The sequence below is a fragment of the Podarcis gaigeae genome (genome assembly GCF_964106915.1).
Source record: "Podarcis gaigeae genome assembly, chromosome: 13".
Lineage (NCBI taxonomy): Eukaryota > Metazoa > Chordata > Lepidosauria > Squamata > Lacertidae > Podarcis > Podarcis gaigeae.
The window spans coordinates 34,690,627-34,713,488 of record NC_139689.1 but is presented as its reverse complement, the minus strand read 5'-3'; the positions used below and the strand labels follow the sequence as shown (position 1 = coordinate 34,713,488).

The following is a 22,862-nucleotide window of genomic DNA, read 5'->3' as shown; positions in this document are numbered from 1 at the left end:
AGTCTGCGGTCTCTGCGAGATGTGTGTATTTATTTTTTTAAAAAATGCTTCGAATAAAATATGTCAGCCACCCCAAACCCTAGATTCAGAAGCACGTTCTTGCAAGGATGGGAAGGGATACCGGCGCATAAAACACTGACGAAGCATTCTGGGGATAGTTTGGACACTTCGCCAAAGAATTTCGAGGAAATCAGAAAGTTTCAGACAGACAGGATAAAGTTCCCATTTATCTCAGATGGATCTTAATTGAATTAATGGTTTTCTACTGATATACCCAAAGTCTTTCTTTCTTTCTTTCTTTCTTTCTTTCTTTCTTTCTTTCTTTCTTTCTTTCTTTCTTTCTTTCTTTCTTTCTTTTTCCAAGTTCTAAACACTATAGCATTGCAGACTATTCCTCCTAGATCAGCCAATGTTTCTCTTTCCATTCAATTGTGTCCACTCCGTGTGAAGCAGGGAAAGAGACGCTGGTATGTGGGGAGGGGGGCGGTAATCTTGTCTGATGGAGGAAAATAAATAAATAAATAAATGTCACCGCCCCCTTCCTGTACAGAAGTCCGTCACGTGTGCAGGTCTCTCTCCCTCTCCCCTCACCCTTCCTTCTCTCTCCCTGTCTTGCCATAAAAGCATTTTCGCAATTTTTGTCTGGCCCCCTCCTCCCCAGCACGTCTCCAGTGGATGCGCCTCAGCCAATGAGCGCGCCACTCCGGGAAAGACGCCTCCTTTGCGTTGGGGGAGGGAGGGAAGAGGGGGTGGGGGTGCGGGGAGAGAAGCTGACGCCGGGCGCCTAGGCGACCCTCCTTTGGCAGTCGCCATCCTTTTAAAACGATCCTCGCCGCCTCGCCCGCCCCCCAGTCGTCCAAGCCGCGCGCCATCTGGTTACCCCGACCCAGAGCGGAGCGGAGCAAGCCGCGGGCGCCCATGCGCCTTCCCGCCGCGCTCTCCGCTGGATGGACCCCGACGCCGCCTTCGGAGAAGCCCGGAGGAGCCTGGATGAGGTGCCCGCCAAGAGCATGGACAGCTTGCTGAGCTCGCCGACGGCCTTCCCGGGCGGCGGCCACTGCAGGAACGTGACCCTGGGCGGCCTCAGCCCGACGATGCACGGCTCCGCTTACCCCGCTCCGGCCCTGGACGGCCCTCCTTCCTCCGGCCCCGGAGACGCGTCGACAAAGCAATGCATTCCGTGCCCGGCCATCCCGCAGGCATCCTCGACGACCAGCGCCTCGCCCTTCTCCTGCGGATATTTCGGCGGTGCCTACTGCTCCTACCGAGTGGCCCGCGGTTCCCTCAAGCCGTGCCCCGCGCCGCCGCAGCCCGGCTACCCGACGGCGGCGGAGAAGTACCTGGACGCCTGCAGCTCGGCGCCCGCCGCCGCGGCTCCCGAGGAGTACCAGACGCGCCCAGCCGAGTTCGCCTTCTACCCGGGTTACGCGGCGGGGCCTTACCAGCCGATGGCCAGCTACCTGGACGTTTCGGTAGTGCAGACCATCGGAGGGCCTTCTGGCGACGCCAGGCACGAAGCGCTCCTGCCCGTGGACCCTTACCACGAACCCTGGGCCTTGGCCGGGGGATGGAACAACCAAATGTGTTGTCCAAAAGATCAAAGCCCAGCAGGACACTTTTGGAAAACTGCTTTCGCAGGTAACCAATGCCTTTTTTTTTAAAAAAAAAGAAAGAACGAACGAAAGAAAGAAAGAAAGAAACGGCCGCCTCTTTCTCTTCTCCCTCCGCCCCACCCCTGTCACCGCCGCTGCCCTACAAGGCCGCCAGATCCTCGGGGTGGATTTCGTGGTTTTCCAGGGAGCTGGGTGGACTCAGGGAGCGCTTGATCCCCAAAAGGAAAAGAGCTGGGGCCTCCATCCTGTCTGCTTTTCAACCTAGACGTGTGTTTGTAGTGACTGCGGGTAGTCCTGCTTGGAAACTTTGCAGCTGCTCCAGACCATCTTTATTCTCAAATATTCACCATCTATTCTGGCGCCGATCCCTATATTAGCTTAGTTCTTGGGATACCTGCGTTGCATGTGTGTACGTGTTTATATATCACACCCACCCACGCTATAATAAGATACGATACAATATAATACATCCAGCCTAATTCCCCCCAGTTGTGTGATAAATTAATGTGGCCTCATCAGCTTCTAAGAGAACTGTGTGCGTGAGTGTGTGTAATTCCAATCAGTTCATATTGCGATGAAATCAGCAGCAGATTTTTACACCTTACGCGCTGCACGCGCAGATATAGGTATCAAGCATGCACCAGCAGGGTGGCTAATTTCATTGCTGTATGAATTGCTCTCAGGGTCACCTGAAAATTTATTACAAATTATATATGAGGTTAGACAACTATGTGTGCCCTTTGTGTGTGCGTCTCTATCCTCTTAGCTGTTGCTGCTTTAGTTTACGTATAAAAATGCTGTTTACAAAGGCTGTGAAATCTCACCTACTGGTTATTTTTCAACACCCAATACGACCTGGCGGGTTAGAGCTTTTTTCTTTTTTCTTTAACATACCCTGGATCCTTCGGATAATAGCTAGAATTAAATATGAACCAGCTCTCCAACGGTGGAGCAGGCATGATGTAATCATAGCGTAAAAAACCACACGGGTAGTGTAATCATAAATGTCTCTGAGCATGTGTGGAGTGCCCTTCCCTCATTGCTGAGTAGTCCCCAGTCAGCCCCAATCACAAACCAGAATTAGGGCGAGGGCCTCTGTGTTTGAGCACCCTCTGTCTCCAGCACCTGCCATGCTATCAATATTGCTATCTCATTAAATCAGATCAGTCTCTACAAAGGAGCTGCAATATATTGGCATTGCTACAGGTGCGTAATACTGTACTCTATCTTAGATTTCCTACCCATCCAGCTTTCTGTGTCTGCATTTTCAGGGCTGTTCCTTTGTTTTTATAAAAAAAATCCTGATCCATTGCATCCATTAGAAACAGAAATACTCCCCCCCCCCCCATAACATTGTGCACAGTCAGATTGGTTCCAAGTGCCTTAGGGCAGATGCAGAAAATTATAGACAATGGTAAGGCTGGAAATTATTGCTATTCCTGCCGTGCGCCCCAATGTATCAGTGGGACACTGATTGTAGAATTGAGACATAGGAACCATTTATTTCCGCTGGAAGTCTAATGTTGCCACTCTAGAGCAAATTAACTGTGTTAAGGAAGGCAGGCTAATCTCAGTATTTCTGCTGTACTGGTCTGAAGACCCTGCTAGATGGAATGGAGAAAGAGGAGAGAAGTCCCTGAGACAGACTAGTCCTAAAGAAAGGATTATGGCAGGGACATGTTGCATCCACAACAACATAGGTAACTGTGGTGGGCCTAGGCAGAGGGGGTATTGCCTTAAATATATCATGCACAGACAGGGGTTTTTTTTTGCTGATAGGAGAGCCATCTGGATGCAGGTAGGATGGACTAGATTACTGCTTTCAGCTACTACATTCCCGTGAGTCCCTGTGTGGCCTTCCAGTGACCACTCACCTAGCTGGTGCTTAATATGACTTTGCCACAAGGGGTCGTAGAATCTTCCCCTGCTTTAAGCACAGACCTGCGGCCATTGCAGTGTGTGACTGCAACCGACCAAACCATTCATTCTGGCTCAAGCCCTATTAAATTCTGCAGGAATTCTCAGGGGGTAAGTGTGCCTTCCGTTGCACATCTAATGAGTAGCTGGTGGACTATCAGATATGAGATGTCTTAACAGAAGTGACAGACCTGTTGAGTCAGTCATAGTTAAGTGGCTTTCCTGAAAACAAATCTCCCAAGTCTATAACAACAACAACAAATTAAGTTGGGAGCTAAGTGTGTAAGGTTTGAGGTTGTGCAGAACTTTTCATCAAGCAGAAGAATTATGCAAAACCCCAGGCCTTGCGTACTCCAGCACCAACTAACCTTCTTCCACAAAGCATACCAATATCTATTTACACTAGCCCAAGCTTGAGGTTTTAATCCTCTTGCAGTGCAACCACAAATATTTAGTCAATTAAATGTTTTCAGTCAATTACCGGGGACCCAATCCTTACCTATGACTAATGACCTGACTTCTGGTCCACTTTTGCATTTACTTGAAATAAATCTCATTTAATTTCCATGGGACATCTTTCCACTTGAGTTTGTTTAGAATCACTGCTAAAATTTTCCTAGGGGCAAAGAGAAGATCATTCATCTGCTTTTCTGCTTATTAATAACAAAATTACACTGATCCACACTCACACCGCTAAGCGTTAACACAAAATACAAACTCAGTGCAGAAATGTTGCTTGTTTATCAATTTTCCTGAATTATTTCTAAATCATCTTTCAGGGCACATTGCCCTCACAAGGCAGTGTACAAAAATTTATCCACAAAGCGTAGTGGTATATTATCCCATTAAATTAAAAATCACATCACATCTTTGAAATTGGTGTAAAATGTATTGCAACCATTAATGAAATAGAAATTAAAATGTATTAAGATTTCTCTTAAAAACTGCCAGCAATGGGGCCACATATACTTCCTAATGTGTGTGGGGGGGGAAGTGGGGAGATAATTCCACGAATAGTGAATTACTTTTGCGGGGGGAATTCTGCCCCTAACACTCATCATTCTGAAACGTCTTAAAACTGAACCACAGAGCATGGTAAATCTGTATATTTATCTCAAAATGAGTGTCCATAATACTTTCTGTGAATGTAGTTGTAGACTGACAATCTCCTCATTACTTTTATTAACAGACACATCTTCCAAGCCACAACGTAATATTAGCTTTGCTGCAGCAGCAACAATTACTGTATTTACTTTTATATAATTCCGCCAAAAGGTGCAAAAATCTTAAAAGCAGGGAAGCAAATTTATGATATAAAGCATTTATATGCCACCTTTCTTTTTTCCTTTTCCTTTTTTAAATATGCCACTTTTCTGATGCACAACCTCCCAAAGCTGTTTACAAGATTCTGAAATAATATTAGAGCAATAAAATTTAATATGAGACAAGAGAAGATTCCTGTAGGAAAATAAATAAATATGACAAGCGCATTCTATGAGGACCTTATATTTATGAGCAAATAACTTTTAAAACTCTGCACCAGTGTAACCATTGTGGTGCTGTAGGCCCCAATCCAGTGTATCCCAATGTTTTAGGTGTAGTAGCAATTTCACAGTTCTCTGTGCTCCCAGCAAATACCAGTGCAATTTTGTTTCAGAATTGCTCATGTGAAACCCTACATTATCCATTATGGTGATTCAGTATTTCACGTCTCATGTCTTTAAGGCCACCAGCACAACAACAAAAATTAAAGGTGCAATAGCAGGAAGTTATGGAATATCCTCCTCCAGCAAATATGCCTGACATTGACATTTCTGCACCAGGTTAAGACCTACCTGCTTACCTGGGCTTTTTTGAGTTGCTAGCAGTAGCCTCTGTTGTTCTGTTGAGTTGTGTTGGCTCCCTGAGATGTTTTTATGATTAATCTACAGCTGATTTTAGGCATGTTTTATCTTCTCTGCCTATTTCTTAGGTTGCTTGCATTGTAACTGATCTGTAACCCACATTGAGATTGTAAGATGAAAGGTGGTATACAATTATATTAAATAAGTGTGTGTGTACATACTTATTTAATATTTAGTGTATGTATGTACACACACACATTTAATGTGTGTGTATACATACTTATTATATACACACACACTTATGTAATATAATTTTATACCTTTTTTTTGCATGCAACCCCACACAAATGAATGGGACCTGCTTGAGTCCTTCCATGCATCTGAATGGGGAATGGGCAGGAGAAATCTCCATTGGGTTTGCTCTAATGTTTTTACTCAGTTATGCAATTGCTGTTAGTTACAGCTGACTGCACAGTGAACAGTGGGCAATGAAATAAATTCATAGCTATTCAAATTATGTAACAACAACAGCGTTTATACTGCAATAAGGTGTGCTGCCTTCGATCACCTCAGCATTGTATTGCTGTGGCAGTATAGCCCCCAAGGAATATAAATATTTCAGTAATGTATAACGCTGTGTAAGGTTATCCACCACCAGCATCTAGCATTATTTATTGGTGTCTAGGCAGGAAATAATTACTCCAGACAGACAGGACACACAAGCAAGAACCTCTGTCTCAAAGATTTAGTAAAGGATTTTTTCAAAATATTAATGGGCACATTTGAAGTTAAGCACTTATAAATCTATGGCTTCCAGTGGTAGATTTAAGCATGTGCATACATCTCTTTCATTGAAGATACAATGGGAATTAAAAATATCTACCCTTGGCTGCATCATGTCCATGTTTTTAAAAACTCACTTAGTAAAATGTGCCAAAGATCATAAGACTCAACTGAGGATCTGGAGTGCAGATGATGGCTATAATTTACGTTAACTGATGTCCCACCCAAGATATTTCAATGCAGCTTAGATCCCGGATGAAATCATTTCACATTAATTTTCAGATCTATGTGGCCATACACTGACCACCCAAACAGTTTGACTTTTGTTTCATAAAGATACACCACAAAGATGCTTAAGTGTTGGGTCACAAGCTTCTTTAAAAAAAAAAACAACAGCACGCGATAAAATTAATAAATAACTCAGCCAGATCTTTTGTTTCTCTTTCCCCATTTTTACTTATTTTTGGAAGTAAAAGTTCTAGCTCAGTCTTGAAATTTCAAGAAAGCATCTTGCTTGCTGGCATCATAACCCAACAATTTCTCAAAACACAGTCTGTAAGAACACAGCAATCCCCTTTGTTAAAAAGCTTTATTACATTTTTTAAAAATTCCACACATTATGAAATTGTACGCTCCTATCTACTAAAATTATTTCAGCACTCACTTTATTTAGGTAACACTGCAGGTCCCAAAACAGCATCTGGCTTTTTCCATCAGATACCAGTAACATGCAACAGCAAGTAATTATAAGAGGAGTATTTCCTCGTACTATTCAGTTCTGCAGGTTATATTCATACAAAGTACCAAAACACAGTATTATTTTCTGTGAGCACTGTTCATTACTATAGTCTTCACCTACAGCCATGTCCAAACTCCAGTGACACACACAGGAAGGCTAGCAGTCTGTTTGGTGTTAATGATTACATAGAAATGAAACACTGACAATAATTTATTAATATACAGGTGTGTGTGTCTAACTAAATCTTGTGAATGTGAAGATGGTTGCTAAAACATATGTGGGTAATCAAAACCTAGTCCTGAATAATTTCCTAACACAACCCCCTTTCCTAAAAAAATATATATTTGGAAATCAGTTCCATTGAAATCAATAGGGTTTTGCATCAAATTATTTACAACCAGTGTAAAAGTTGCTCAGCTGATCTGAACCCCCAACAAAGATATTTTAATCCAGACTAATTTGCAATTTTAAGCCCTGCACTATTACTCTTTATAATAAATTAAATACCTACAGGAAAATATGTGGCACACTTTGCTTCTAACTCCCGTTGGTTAAAATGGGTTGGAAGCAAGTGAAAGGAATTGTTGCCAGGCAGATCAGTTAGGTAGAAAAATAATCGATTTCTAAATTTTCCCACGTCTGTATTTGACAGCCCACATTTGGTCGAATTGGGTGTTTTGTTTTTACGCACAACGTCCACATTTATCGCGCCGTGATTTCAGTGGGATTTTACGCGCAAAGCAAACTTCTCTAAAATGGGGTTGTGTTCTCGCAAAGCAGAGAAACGGCCTCACCGGCATCAGACAGAAGCCGTGGGGGGGGGGGGGGAGGCATTATGGCGGCAGATCTGTGTTTCGGGGACAAATCCAACGCATGTGAGAATAAATAGGGCAGGGGGGAAATGAGGTGGTGAAAGATAACCAAGAGAGAATGAAATGAAACGGATAATCTTCTGCAGAGTCTTAATTCGTGAGTTTAGGGGCCAAGAGAAAGTCCAGCGGTTTTTAGAAGAGTCCATTTCGCTCGGCTGCGGCCTTGGGGGATTTCCTAGACAAAGGACTGGGCGGTGGTGGTTATGAGTTTCATTCCCCAGGGCCGGCCTTCCTTCCTAACTCTCGTCTGAGTTTAACGCGCTCTCCTCTTTTCTTCCTTTCCTCCCTTCTGCCGGTCAGAAGCTGTAGGCCAGCACCCTCCGGAGGGGTGTACCTTCCGCCGGGGGCGCAAGAAGAGGATCCCTTACAGCAAAGGGCAGCTGAAAGAGCTGGAGAAGGAATACTCCAACAGCAAGTTCATCACCAAGGACAAGAGGAGAAAGATCTCCGCCGCCACCAACCTCACCGAGAGACAGATCACCATTTGGTTCCAGAACCGCAGGGTCAAAGAGAAGAAGGTCGTGGCCAAGGTCAAAGGCACCAGTGCGCCCGCGCCCGCGCCTGCCACCACCAACAGCAGCGGCGCCGGCAGCGCCAGCAGCACCCCGTGAGACGCAGGGACAGACTCTCGGAGGAGGAATCCATGGAAAGGCGGCGGGAAAGAAGCTCCCCCCGCGAGGAAGGGAGGGGGAAATTAACGCAGGCTGCTCTGCTGCCTCCCCAAAGCCTTGCGGGAACAGGAGACGGTGGGGGGAAGGAGGCCGCGGGCGGAGGAGGAGGAGGAGAAGGGAGGAGGAAACGAGAGCAGAATTACGCACGTGGACGCTTCAATGGCTTCTCCGCTCTCCAGCCTCCCACCGTCTCCCTTCTCCACCTCGGTGGAAGCCCACGAAATTCGCTTAGCGCTGGCGTGGCTGGCGGCCTCTCCTAGCCTCTCTCCTTTAAAAAAAAAAGTTAATTATCGTCGTTGTTATTGTTATTGCTGTTTCCTCCAATAAGTTAAAACCCGATTTGCAAAGCAAACGGTGTTTTTTTATTTTATTTTTAAGCGATGCGTTGTTATTGTTTTTATTATTTTATTATGGGGGGGGGAGCTGGGAAGGGGAGAAGAAAGCCGTGTGCAATTTGCAATTCATTTTTATGTGTTGTGGGTTTTTTTCGGGGGGAGGGGCGTTGCCGCCTTAGCGCCATTGCTATGCGAATTATATTCTATTTTTCTTTGTACCAAGTTCCGTAATTCAGAGCTGCTTTAGGGGGTGGGGGTGGGGAGACGAAAATAAAACCAAGAAAACGACAACTGCCTATCAATCGAACCGAATGTTAAATAAATTCTCCATAAGCACCACGATGGCTCGGCTTGCTTTCGGTTCCGTTTGTCTGTTCGTCGAATGGGAACATTTTGCAGAAGCGAAGGAACAGACTGTTCTTTCATCTGTGTGAAATATTGATAGGAATTTTTACCACGAAGAAAATCTATTACACATACATACATACAACATAATCTATGTTTTAGGGGACTTGTACATTTGAGAGGTTATAATCTATATTTAAATCTCAGCATTGCATATGACGAAATTAATATTTTAGAATGGCTTGTATGTATACGTATATGTATGTATGTGTATATAGGCTAACCACCGATTGACGATTTTTTTGGCGGGGGGAGTTGATTAATCATATGACAATGATCCCTTTATCGATTACATTTAAATGAATTTGAGTACTACCAAAAGTTAATAAGTGCCTTGGAAGACACTGAACGATACGCTAGAGAATTTACAATACAGCAAACAGATAGTTGCAAGGGGAAGTCAACTTTAAATGTTTTATTTTTCATTCCCTATTTACCACTCCAGAAAAAGGACTTGCCTTCAAGCCCAGCCCCACGGATTAAAAACTTGCTCCATCCGCTAAAGCGTGGAGGCCTATTTTGCTTGTTTGTATAAAATACAATGGAACATAAAGGACTGAAACCATTTATGCACACTCAGAACGGGGACAAATCGTTTTGAATCCAGCGAATCTTGTTGGAAAGTAAATATGGATGGGTAAATTATAACGTTGTAAATTGTTTGGGATGTTGCCTACTATTATTGAGGTCCTGCTCCTTAGCTACATAAAATTGGGAGCTAGTTCTCTAGATGAATTGGTTTAGAATCTGGGTATTTAAAGGGCAGTTTGTGCGTGGGAGGGAGCGGTGTGAGGAGGACCCGGAAGCAGACGCTTCTCCTAGTGCCGGTGCATAGCACGAGGGTAGCCAACAGGGCGCCCTCTCCATGCTGTTGGACTCGGACTCCCATCAGCCTCAGGCAGTACAGCCTATAGCCAGGGATCATGGGAGTTGTAGTCCAGCAGCATTTGAAGGCCACTACATTGGCTACCCCTGGTTTAGTCAATACTAATAGTGCGGTGGGGACGCAGGTGGCGCTGTGGGTTAAAGCCTCAGCGCCTAGGACTTGCCGATCGAAAGGTCGGCGGTTCGAATCCCTGTGGCGGGGTGCGCTCCCGCTGCTCGGTCCCAGCGCCTGCCAACCTAGCAGTTCGAAAGCACCTCCGGGTGCAAGTAGATAAATAGGGACCGCTTACCAGCGGGAAGGTAAACGGCGTTTCCGTGTGCAGCTCTGGCTCGCCAGATGCAGCTTTGTCACGCTGGCCACGTGACCCGGAAGTGTCTCCGGACAGCGCTGGCCCCTGGCCTCTTGAGTGAGATGGGCGCACAACCCCAGAGTCTGTCAAGACTGGCCCGTACGGGCAGGGGTACCTTTACCTTTACCTTAATAGTGCGGTGACTGTAGGTCCTTAAAGAAATTATTTATCCGGGGCGTTGTGATGAGACTCTAGTTCAGAATCTCTTATTCTCTAGAGGAGAAGAGAGGGGGAGGTTTTCGAAATCGAAGAAAATACAGCCAGGCCTACACTTTGTTTACACTCCTGTACTAACCGTGCAATCCTATGAGAGTCTACGCAGAAGTAAACCACTTTGAGATCAGTGGGACTTACTTCCAAGTAACTGTGTTTAGGACTGCAACTTTTACTTTTATTTTGAAGCAATTTCCACTGAAATCAATGTGCCTTACTTAGGGGTGGTATTCCTAATCAAAGGAAATTCTTTTGCCGAACATGGGTTGTTTCAGCATGATTTTGGTACTGTTAAGCCCCCACAATCTGATTCTGGTGCTTAGAAGTAACCACCCACTGATTTCAATGCAGCTTGCTCATAGTGTAGGAGAGTGTCTTATGTTCATCAGTTGTCTGTTTATTATTATTAGTGTTATTATTTGTACTTCTATACGCATGTATATAATTTATTCTGAATGCCACAGAGATTGCATAAGCAGTGCTCATTATCTGACACCACAGGACCAAACATTAATAAACGTAATAATAAATAACAGAAATAAAAGAACTTAATGCGCAAAAAAAAAAAAAAAACAGTGGAAAAAAGGTATTTTTCAAGTAGCCAACTCACGTGATTCTAAGGTGAGAAGATTCTGAGGGGTGGGGATAGTTTCAGTGTTTATTTCGCTCTGTTCCGTCACAAGTGTTGGTGACATTCCTGAATCCCCTCCCCCCTCGGTACCTCCTTTGAGTCGAACTGGGTCGTAAACCTTAAACAAAGCTTCATACTTTCATTTTAAGCCCCCCGCCCCCAATATATGTGTATTCCTCGCCTCTTACATCTCACAACTTGCTCTGCCAGTGCTTGATCGTGTCAGATCCTTTGCGTTGTTCTATCTCAGAAGGACCTGGGATTTAAATACAGAACATCTAATGAGAAGTTCATTATCAGTGCGCACGAGTAAATGGAAGGCCAAGTTCAAGGATGAACTGCTCTTTCTCTCTTTGGTAAGACCGCAATGAGGCAAGCTGATGACTTTATATATATATATAAATGAAATATATATTTCAAAAAAATGCATGCCTTTTTTTGAAAGAGAGATCTACCCGCCACCCCCCGCCCCCGCAAGACAATCTCAATCTGCCTGGCGTGTGATTTCGGAGACAATATTCAGTTGCATCTACTGTTATGTACCGTATTATGGTTGCTGGAGGGAGGGGCGGGGCTCCTCCCCCCCACACCTTCTTGTAGGTTTCCCTGGAAAGAAATGGTGTTCTGCTGTCTGCAGTGAGGATGTGCTAGCAACCCCTCCCTCCCCCCCCTCTCAGTCGTTGAAACTGAGGAGAGAGGAGTGACGCACCAGGAGGATGAGTCCAGTGGATAAGGATTGGGTCCAGCGTGATGGGGGTTGGGTGCCTAAGGGCTGAGGAAGCCGCTCCGCCCGCCGGCATGCGCCACCTCCAACAGCACCGAGGGAGGGGCAGCTTCCCAGGCACAGTAAATCAGGCCTTAACTTTGACCCCAGAGGTCGGGTTACTCCTGGCACATAGGCGGTGTTGACCTTGACTCCAGCCGCCCCCCCTCCTCACGCTCCCCGGAAAAGAAGGTTCTTCAGATCAAAAGGAGTTTATTGCATTTGTTTTCTCCCTCTTTTTGCGACGGGGGTGGGGAGGTGGGGAAATGACGCTTTGGCGTTTGCTTGCAAGATTAGGTCAGCAGCTCCACCTTCCGGTCACGCGTATCAGTGTCATGTTATATATATAAATAATGTGTTTTTTATATATATATATATATAGCCTTTTCCTTGTATATTACTATATATATTACTATATAGCGTTTTCCTTGGCTTCATTCTTCTGCGATCCCTTAAGCACGCGCTCCTGCGCAATTTGGTGGGCGTGTGTCGTGTGGGGTAAGATCTGATCTTATTCCCAAAATCAGGTAGCAGTTGGGACAAGAGGCGAGGCAAAAGAAGAATTTGGTGCAGTTTACGATAAAAGAAATCGGTTGGGCCAATTGGCTACACAAAACTTCACACACATCCCAGAAAACCCCACCTAAACAAATGCGTTAAAAAGGGGGGTCGAATTGGCACCGGATTTGTCACGACCTAGACACGGGACCTCCTTGGAATGTCAGGAATATACAGAAGAGCGTGCCTGTGTGAACCTTGAATAACCACATCATCTGTGCCCCTCGCAAACTAGGATTGCCATGCTTAGGTAAGGCTTTCCTCCGAGGTGTTTGCACGTCCTGTCTCTTTAATCCTTACACTGTAAATTATAGCGCTCTCTTTAAGGCAGTCCTGTACTCTCCCCATTCTACAGATGGCAAGGCTGAGGCTTCTAGGTAAATGACGGGCCCAAGGCCACACACACTGCATCTATAGCTGTGTGAAATTTTGAATTTGGGACGTTACAAACTGTAACTCATGCGCTCCAAACTATATTTCCAATTCATCTCACCTTCCAGTACTGCTGCTTTTTTCTGGGATTGTCTACTGCTACTATTTATTTACAGTTATGTTACCTGCAAAATCAGTATCTCCTACTTGGGGATCAGGTTACATGTAGGATTCTTGAATTGCCCCCTTTATTTTGTGCCCAAGATATAATTTTGACTATTGATATTCCAGCCCTCACCGCTCCCCATGTGGAATTTGGTGCTAATCAAATGTAAAAATCCCAATTTTGGCAAGTTGGGTAGCCCAGTTTTTATTCATTAAAAAGCTCCTATTGGAATGCTTTACTCTGTGAAACCGAATTCCACCTGCCTACAAATCCGGGTCAATGGTCTTTAGGAAAACATCTTCAAATGCGGGTGTTGCATGGACAATCGTTAGCAAGTCCAAAATATTGGAAAACGATAGTCTTTAGGAGTGAAAAACCTCCTTCTATGAGGAAATTAAGCAAGTTGCAGAAACCATAACATTTTGAAATCTACTCCCTTGGGGGGGGGGGATTAAACCCCAGGGGTTGTAGTAAGTGTAAGTGTACACAGGCGTGGTGTGTCAAGTTTTCTCATTCTAGCTCAGGCGAAAATGGAATGAACCGTAGATGTGTCATATTATTATTTGGTTACATTAGATTAAGAAGAGCCTATATTAAATGATAGGGGGAAATATTATGTGTATCGTACATATTATTGACCCAAAATGAATGATCCTCAAATAAATAATCCTCAAACACTTCCCCCTTCTGATACAGACCACAGTCTAAAATTCTGTACCAGTTTTGCTCTGGCTCTCCCTTCCTTCTCATTTAATGGAACGGTTGACAAGGTTCCCTTTTAATTCTGATTCAGTTTCTCTACGAAGCTTCGTCTCGGGGAAAGTCTGAATGGAGTCGTTGCCTTTTGTTTTGAGCCTGGAACGTAAGACGTAGGGATACCAAACGTGCTATCCAGAAGATCAATCATTGCTCTCTGTTCTGTATGTGAATCAAATGGTGAGGAGTAGAGGCACATGGCAAAAAAGAAAAAAGAAAAAAGTGGAGGGGGTGTCATGGGGTCTGTGTGCGTGTGTCTGTATCCCTGTGCCTACATTTTCTTGGGTTTGTTTTACGGCCTGCCTTCATAGCCTTAAAACAGGCCTTTAAAAGGAAGAATATGGGGCTCAAAGCAGCACTTTAAAATCTCTCGGACTCTCACTGGCGTGTTTATAGCCACAACACTGAAATCGATGGGACTTAAAAGGGTTTAAATTTGCCTGCAATGTTTGCTGTGTTCCGAAATACAAAGAAATTCTCCTTCCCTCACACAAGCACGCTGGGCTTCCCAGGCAAACCTTGCTCAAAGTGGTGCCATTTAAGTCCCATTCATTCCAATAGAAATGATGTCACGGTCTGCTTGACACCCATCGTCTTTCTTTCCTTCTCCCAATGCAACACGCCTGCTCGGAAGTAAATCCCACTGAGTTAAACGGGGCTTACTCCCAGATAGGTGGCTACAGTATGGCAGTCTCCACCCCCACTAAAATACCACTGACTCAACATTCAAAAACCAATGCCTTTGTGGTTAAGTCTGCAATCCTAAGCACTTTTACAGTATTATGGAGTAAACCCCACTGGATTTCATGGGACTTGCTTTCGAATAAACATCCTTAGTTAGCCTCAGGCAATTAAAACCCTTTGCCTCGATGGCGCCCGTAGTCTATGCCTCAGTCCCAGAAAACCTGTTGTGCATTTCAGAACAGCACACAGCAAAGGGCCTGCGGGAAGTCTGGGTGTCGCGCAGCCTGCAGAAAGTGGGTTGCATAGGGTCAAAACATCTAGAGAGCCAGGGACCTCCAGAAATAATGTGTTGGTGTTTGGGCTTGTTGTTTCTCTTAGCAAGATTTATTTATTGCCCAGTGCATGCAAAACAAGCTGCATGATTATCTACGAGGACTACTTCTAAAGCAGCTGACAGCGGCATGGATCACCTTCCTGCACAAACCCCTCAGAGGCTTCTGGGGATCAATAGCTTGTTTATTACACTCTCTCTGCCTAGAAACAAACAAAAGATTAATTCTTGCTCGCTCGCTCGCCTTCCTCCTTCCCAGAAGATGTCTTGGAATCATCACTTGCTATGCCATAACTTGGCAGTACATACAGGAGGCCACCATTAATAACACACTACTCTCGTGCAACCCTACTGACTTTTAATCGAACCACTGTGGAGCACCTGAGATGGATCAGGTTTTCTCCCTGTTCCAGACAGCAAAGGTTTTCACATTCCTTCTTCCCATAAATTGCACACCCCTTGATTGTATGCTTTTAGCTTTCCAACTTGTGGAATACATGGGTTTTGAAAATGCATCTGTCCTTCCTTCCTTCCTTCCTTCCTTCCTTCCTTCCTTCCTTCCTTCCTTCCTCTTTTTTTTCTTTTCTTTTCTTTTCATCTGAGAAGCAGGAGGGAGAGGACCTTCCCAATGCTACAGAAATTTGGAGATGGTGAGGGGGAAGTTTGGCTGAGAGTCATGAAGATCTTACCCAGCGGTGGATGAAGCACGCCTGAAATTCTTGTTAAAAATCCTAGAAGGAAACGAACACGTCACAATCAAGAATTTCCCAAGGTTTTTATTTTTTTAAGCATGGTGGGGAGAATGCCTGGATCCTTTCCCTCCCGGTTACGGTGTCTAAAAGTTCTTCCCTCCCCCCCCACTCTCCAATTTAGCTATTTTTCGCTCTCTTTCTTTTTAACCCTCCTCTCTCAACTTCCACGTTTTTTGACCCTGTGAATGAGGCTTTACGAAGACCTCCCAGGGCCTAGTAAACAAGAGGGAGGGGGAGGGGGAGAGAGATCGGGTTTTTGTTGTCAAGTTCAATGGCAAAAACCGCCTTCCAGCCGTTTCCGGAGGAGAGAGACATCTATCACTCAGTTCTGGGAAACAGACTGGGTGGAGGATGGGAGAGCGGGTTGTTGGGGGAGAGGGAGGAAAGAGACGGATGCCCACTGAGATTCATGGAGTAGACATAGATCTCTACACGTGTGAGTGTGTGTGTACGAACACATCGGGAGGAAGGGGGAAGAAAATCTGGAAGTGAAGTACAATCCTGTGCATTTTTACTCGGAATTATCCCTCTGTGTCCAGTGAGGCTTACTCTAAGGTAAAGGTGCAATAAGACTGCAGCGTTAAAGTCAGTGAGATCCCATTTATCACGGATCAGGGGTCAACTTCTCTTCTTGGGCCGGGAGAATTCTTCTCCAAACACATCCACAAAATCTCGACTTGCAAGTAGACTCCATTCATCCTAACGGAGCTCCTTCCAACCGTAGGAGGGTTTCGTTCTGATGACGAGAAAGCGTTAGGAATAGATCCTTCCTATCAAAACAATTAGTATTTTTTTTAAAAAAAAGTAGGGCTGGACTCCTCTCTACACGTCAAGGAAATATGAACAGCAAACACAGGCTTAATTAAACAAAAGTTGAGTAAAACAGACGCGTGACTTAGAATTTTATTTGGACCGGCGATTCATGGGTCAATTCTTTGTTTAGCCATAGAGCTCACTGGATGACTTTGGACCGATCCACATCTCTCAGCCTAATCCATTTTCTAGGGTTGTTGGCAGGATAAAATAAGGACAAAAATCCCGTGCTGCCCAGACTTTTTTTTTTCCCTCCAGAAGAAGAGTGAAATATAAAGATATAAAAGGGGATAATATTAACCACAAGTCATTTAAATAATAACTTTTACACATTAAGAGCTGCTGTAACAGATGAACGGAGGGATAAGAGCTGTTCAGCTATGAGCTGTGTACGTAACTTTAAAGTAAGTTCTGCTGAAAGCAAAGGTATTTTCGCCTAAGTCCGTGTGCTTAGGATGGGGACACGTACTGCGTATTTCCATAGCAATTCATTCTCTTTTTCCTTTAATTTCGAAAAGCGTCCTGTTCAGAACCGTCAGGTGATGCAAGTCGTACTAGTACATGGGTAGGCAAACTTAGCCCCAGGGACCGGATCCGGCCCAATCGCCTTCTAAATCCGGCCAACGGACGGTCCAGGAATCAGCGTGTTTTTACATGAGTAGAATGTGTCCTTTTATTTAAAATGCATCTCTGGGTTATTTGTGGGGCATAGGAATTCCTTCACTCCCCCCTAAAAAAAATCTAGTCTGGCCCCCGACAAGGTCTGAGGGACAGTGGACTGCTGAAAAAGTTTGCTGACCCTTGTACTAGTATCACTACCCCAAATGATCTTGGACTTCTTTTCCTGCCCAAACACACACATTTCGATCCATGCTCTATACTGGGGTTGGAGAGGCTTTCTATATACAGTACAGTGGTACCTCGGGTTAAGTACTTAATCCGTTTGGGAGGTCCGTACCTGAAACTGTTCTTAACCTGAAGCACCACTTTAGCTAATGGGGCCTCCTGCTGCCGCCGCGCTGCTGGAACATGATTTCTGTTCTCATCCTGAAGCAAAGTTCTTAACTTTAGGTACTATTTCTGGGTTAGCGGAGTCTGTAACCTGAAGCGTATGCAACCCGAGGTACCACTGTACTTCAAAAGGAATAGGACTGCACCGCAGGAGAGTTTTCCTAAGGGCAAAACTATGGTGTGCATCTTCCTGAGACTTACCATATCGCAGGAAAAGGCCCCTTCTCGTGTTTGTATTTATATCCGTCTCTGACACCTTCAATTCTATATGCAGAAAAAACAGGAGCGTTTATAACTTTTTATTCATATAGTTTGTGTAAGCGAGGAAGTAGTGATTTCTGCGGCTGCCTGTTTTCGAGGGGAAATGGCAAAGAAAGGGAACATATTTTGGGCCACTGGTTGTCGGCCTTCATTCCATTTTCTTTTATTACATTTATACACTATACCACTTTTTCTTCCAAGCAGTCCAGGGTGGTGTACAGGGTTCTCCTGCTGCTCATTTCATCCTCACAACACCCCTGTGAGGTAGGTTTTGCTGAGAAATGATGACTGGCCCAAGGTCACCTGGTGAGCTTCACAGCTGAGTGGTGATTTGAACCCTAGTCTTCTAGGCCATATTTCAGCACTCCAGTCATTACACCACACTGGCTCTCATCCCTCCATCCATCCAATCATCATAATCATTGCGATCTGGTGTTTGTCCATAATAGCTATCTTTCTTCTAATCTTTTCAAATGTGTGTATTTCCCCTATCTTCATAACAAGTTAGTCTCTTTCCTTCTCATCCGTGGACCTTTATTTTGCAATCCCCAGCTACCTAATCCAATCTATCTGATATATTTCCGTCTTTCCTTCCTTCTTTCAGAACCTGCATAAAAAGAGTCCTGTTGGGTTAGATCATGGGTAGGCAAACTAAGGCCCAGGGGTTGGATCCGGCCCAATCGCCTTCTAAATCCGGCCCGTGAATGGTCTGGGAATCAGTGTGTTTTTACATGAGTAGAATGTGTCCTTTTATTTCAAATGCATCTCTGGGTTATTTGTAGAGCCTGCCTGGTGTTTTTACATGAGTAGACGGTGTGCTTTTATTTAAAATGCATCTCTGGGTTATTTGTAGAGCCTGCCTGGTGTTTTTACATGAGTAGACGGTGTGCTTTTATTTAAAATGCATCTCTGGGTTATTTGCGGGGCATAGGAATTCATTCATTAATATTTTTTTCAAAATACAGTCTGGCCCCCCACAAGGTCTGAGGGACAGTGGACTGGCCCCCTGCTGAAAAAGCTTGCTGACTCCTGGGTTAGATCAAATACCTTATCTAATCCAGCATCCTGTTTGTACAACAGTCAACCAAAGGCTTCTAGGAAAGCCCACAGGAGGACCCAGGGCCCTCTTCCTATGTTTGTTCCTTAGGACTTGATCGTTCAAAGTCTCCAAGGGAGCACATGGCCACCATGACTAGCAGCCATTGACAGATATCTTTAGGCTGAAATCCTCAACCCACTTACCTTGGAGCAAGGTGATGGCTATGCACTGCCCCCATGGTTGGAGGCAGTTTGCTTCTGAATACCAGTTGCTGGAAACTACAGGAGAGAGGAGTGCTCTTGTGCTCAGGTCTTTTGATGGGCATCTTGTTGGTCCTTGTGAGAACAGGATGTTGGCTTAGATGGACCACTGGCATGATCCAGCAGTGTCGTCTTATGTTCTGATTTCTGGGTAGAGGTTTACAGTGTTGCACTGCTCTTGGTGAATTTGTCTTCTCACACCCGCACATACACACATCCTTAAAGTTTGGTTGTTATATCTTGCTGTAAACTGCTTTGAGGTCGTCGTCCCCCAATCAAGGAAGGAAGGAAAATAAAGCAGTCTACATTGGTGGCTGTCACATATTTTGAAAATTTGATCCAGTTGACTTGAGATGAGGGAGAACTTCCTTATTTAATGTCCTCCTAATTCTTGGCCATTCAGCTTTATTAGATGAGAGCGGAAGGCAAGGAAACCCACTCTCCCCCCTTTCTCCACACAATGCCCAACAATCCACTTTACCCGCCTTCCCCCCCAACCCCCCCCCTAAAAACTCCATAAACTTCAAACATCTACATACAAACGCCTATGCCTGGTCTCTCTTTCCAAAGCTCTCTCTGGCCTGAGTTCCCCACTCAGTCCACAAGGCCCTCTGCTGCCTTATCATGTACCTGTGGCCATGGGAAAGCCAAACATTTCAACATCAGTGAGACTTCAGTCAACTGCCTTATCTGTCCTTCATTCTCCCTCCCTCCCTCCCTCCCTCCCTCCCTGCTCCCTTCCTCTCTTCCTTTCTTCTTTTGTTCAAGTTCATGCGCACACCACAATGGTGGGAAGGGGGAGGGGCCCTGTTTAGTCGGCAAAGTGTTTTGCTATTGAACTTGAGCTGCTGGTTGTAAACATTCTTTGACCCCCACAAGTATTTGGAGAGGATAGTATTAAACTTTAGTGATTCACTGGGGTGGGGGTGGGGTGGGGAGGTAGGAAGGGAGAAGGTGTGAGCGTGTGTCCTCTCCCATCCCCACCCAGGCATTTTCAAGGAAGAAATCCAAGGTATTTCTTAACTTTTCCTTTTTTTTTTACCTTTAGCCAAAATGTATTTTGTTTTTTAAAAGATGTACGATTGATAGAGGGACGGCTTTGGGGAGGTTTTGGAATTAGAACAAGGAGTAACGAAAGGGACGGTTCTCTGTCTTTGGGCTGCAATGCTGTTCTCGTCTGGCTCCGGACACCGGGAACGTTAGGTAGGGTGTAAGTTTGTTACATTTGGCAACGTGTTGCAGGATTGTCTTCCGCATGTTTCCTCCCCACCCCCACCCCCACTCTGCGGAGTGGTAAGTGCATCATTTAGACCCAGCTGTCCTCGGCTAAACTGGCAACGACAGCCAGTTTGGGGATTTGCTAACCGGTTGCATCACAGCTGAGCAACGGGAGGGCCCGAATCCTCCAGGAAGTTCTCCTGAGCAATCCTCGTCTGAAGTGATGGAGCGGATGAGGCAGCTAAACTCCCCAGAAGATTGCGCCAGTCAGCTGATAGCTAGTCCCAGAAGACCGAAAGGGCCCTTGCTGCTTGCAATTAAGTTTTATTTTAATGAACTAAAAGAGATGCTTAGGTTGGGGGAGTGCAATTGACGTCCATTGGCTCAAAGGGGGAAAGGAATCCTTTTCTTCTGGTGAGGATTTTGTGCGGGTGGGGGGCGAGAAAGGAAAACGTGCCTACCTAGCTTCAAGCATAGCATAAAAATAAAGGGCGATTCCCGCGGATTTCCCCAAGAGTTTGCAGTTGATTAACATTCTCGTTCCATTTCCACGCCACCAACTGCAGACAGGCGTGATCCGAATACGAATATGGACAATGCAGAAGTCTCAATCTTTCTCTCCTCCTCCCCCCGCCCCTTGTAGTCTTCTCTGCAGTGGTTGTAAACACGGACAGCACCCTTTTCAAGCTGTATGCTCATTCGGATTTCCTCCTGCCATTGCTTCACTTTAGGATACACTTTTAAGATTAAGAAGTTAATTTACTGTTGGTATTTGTTGGTCTTGTTTTCAAAAGTGTTCATTGGTTACCGAAGTAATATACGTGAATCGCTGTTCAAACTGTGAAATATACTGTATAAATGCCATTATTATTATTATTATTATTATTATTATTATTATTATTATTATTATTATTATCAGAGGCAGTCGAAATAGCCCAGCACCTTAAGGGTAAGAGAAGGGGATTGCTACTTTGAAAAAAAATCAAATTCTTATTAGAAATAATAAGATTCCCCCGTTCAGAGAAGCAGCGCAAAATGACATTCTGCCAGCAAATATGTTCTTTACGCCCTACTCATAACAGGAGCACTGGGATTAAAAAATCAGATTTCAGATCAGAATCAAAACTCATGCTTCTAGCCTTCGTGATTACAAACAAATAAATATAATATACATTTAAGACCGTGCGGCCTTTAGAGTATGGAATAGCTGGATTTGGACAGCCGCGGGCCCTTTCTATGTTTTCATATACAGACATCCCTTTCCTGTTCATGCGATTGCTGCAATTTTTATACTCGGAATTCGTTATAGCTAATATTGGCACAGCTTGGGATTCAGCCTTTGAAAACAACATAAAAGAGTACAGCAAAACAGAAACATTTATTTCACGTAAAAACACAAAACCTGGGAGGATGTCTCCACTTTTATCTTCTACTAAAATTAATTTCGAAATCTTCAGTTACTTAACAATCTATAAACTTCTTATTCTTTTTTAAAAAAGAGTCTTATTTACACTCTGATCTTTATATTGAGTGAAAGTAAGTCCTCCTGGTCGGAAGATACAGCATTCTCAATTAGTTTGTTTGGAAGCTGGCCTTAATATATTATGAATTCGGTTTGTCTGTATTTATGGCAGGGAAGTCTTTAAAAACTTGCCAGGATTTTACTATGAAGTTTTACCTACGGTAAGAATCCAAGTCTCAAGAAGACTTTTAAGAAGTCGTCGGTGGGAGGAATAGACTGTTGGGGACAGGCAATATTTTGGCCAAGTATTTCTAGAATTCCTACGGAAACCTTTAAAAAATCCTCTCCATCTACATTTGCATTCGATGCATTATAAGGCAGAAACTTCGTGATCACGAAGATGTCCTCCCCGCGGCCCTAATTATTCCCAGATTCTTTTCCGGGGACAAAAACGAAAAGGCAGAAATAAGAGGAAGTGGTTTGCAATACTGTATGTCCCGGTGTTTTGGTGCGCCTTCTCTCTTTCTCTCCCCTCTTTATTCAAAGTTACTGTTATTAAAATTAAACGTCAAATGTAATTTTCTCGTTATTTAGGGGAATTGTACGGAGATTATTATAGAATTAAGACAGAAAGAATAAAGGTAAACATTCTGGTCGCATAGCAAAGTTAGGAAGGTTATATGTTATCGTCAATTACTGCTGTTGGGAACTATCACCCTTGTACAGATTTGAGGTTTGCATATATAGATAATATCTCACAGACGGTCCGCATCGCCTTTTTTCCGACGGTGTGTGATGTCTGAGTGTATGCACACACACACAACCCAAACATATACCTGCAACTCAAGAGATCACTTCATGCACCTGATAAAATATACTGCAGTTCAGGAAATCCAATGCCATAATAAATCCGCTATGGAGACGCTTCGTTGTTTTTGATAAAACAGAACGCTTCTGGAAAATTTGCCTCTCTGTTTCCCAATGCTTTATTTATCCCTATGTATGCATGCATGCCTGTATGTCTGCCCCTCTGATGTATGCATCTGATGACGGGCTGTAGCGCACAAAAAGCTTATGCCACAATAAATGTGTTGGTTTAAGGGGTCACAATATATTATTTACTTTATATATATATGGGTAACAGAGTAACTATTAGCA

At 44.4% G+C, this 22,862-nt stretch overlaps 1 protein-coding gene and 1 long non-coding RNA gene across 2 annotated transcripts; one reads left to right on the top strand and one right to left on the bottom strand.

Annotated features, from left to right (window-relative positions):
• The first annotated feature begins 754 nt into the window (after positions 1 to 754).
• Positions 755 to 10,174, top strand: HOXB13 (homeobox B13). Its single transcript, XM_083710465.1, has 2 exons — positions 755 to 1,638; positions 8,069 to 10,174. The coding sequence occupies exons 1-2, from the start codon at positions 948 to 950 to the stop codon at positions 8,377 to 8,379; spliced, it is 1,002 nt and encodes a 333-aa protein (XP_083566591.1). The 5' UTR covers positions 755 to 947; the 3' UTR covers positions 8,380 to 10,174.
• LOC310830655 lies at positions 8,571 to 12,953 on the bottom strand. Its single transcript, XR_014557667.1, has 3 exons — positions 12,880 to 12,953; positions 11,447 to 11,514; positions 8,571 to 8,707 (listed from the first exon to the last, which is right to left on the bottom strand). It is a non-coding gene; the product is annotated as an uncharacterized lncRNA (long non-coding RNA).
• Between the last annotated feature and the right edge of the window lie 9,909 nt (positions 12,954 to 22,862).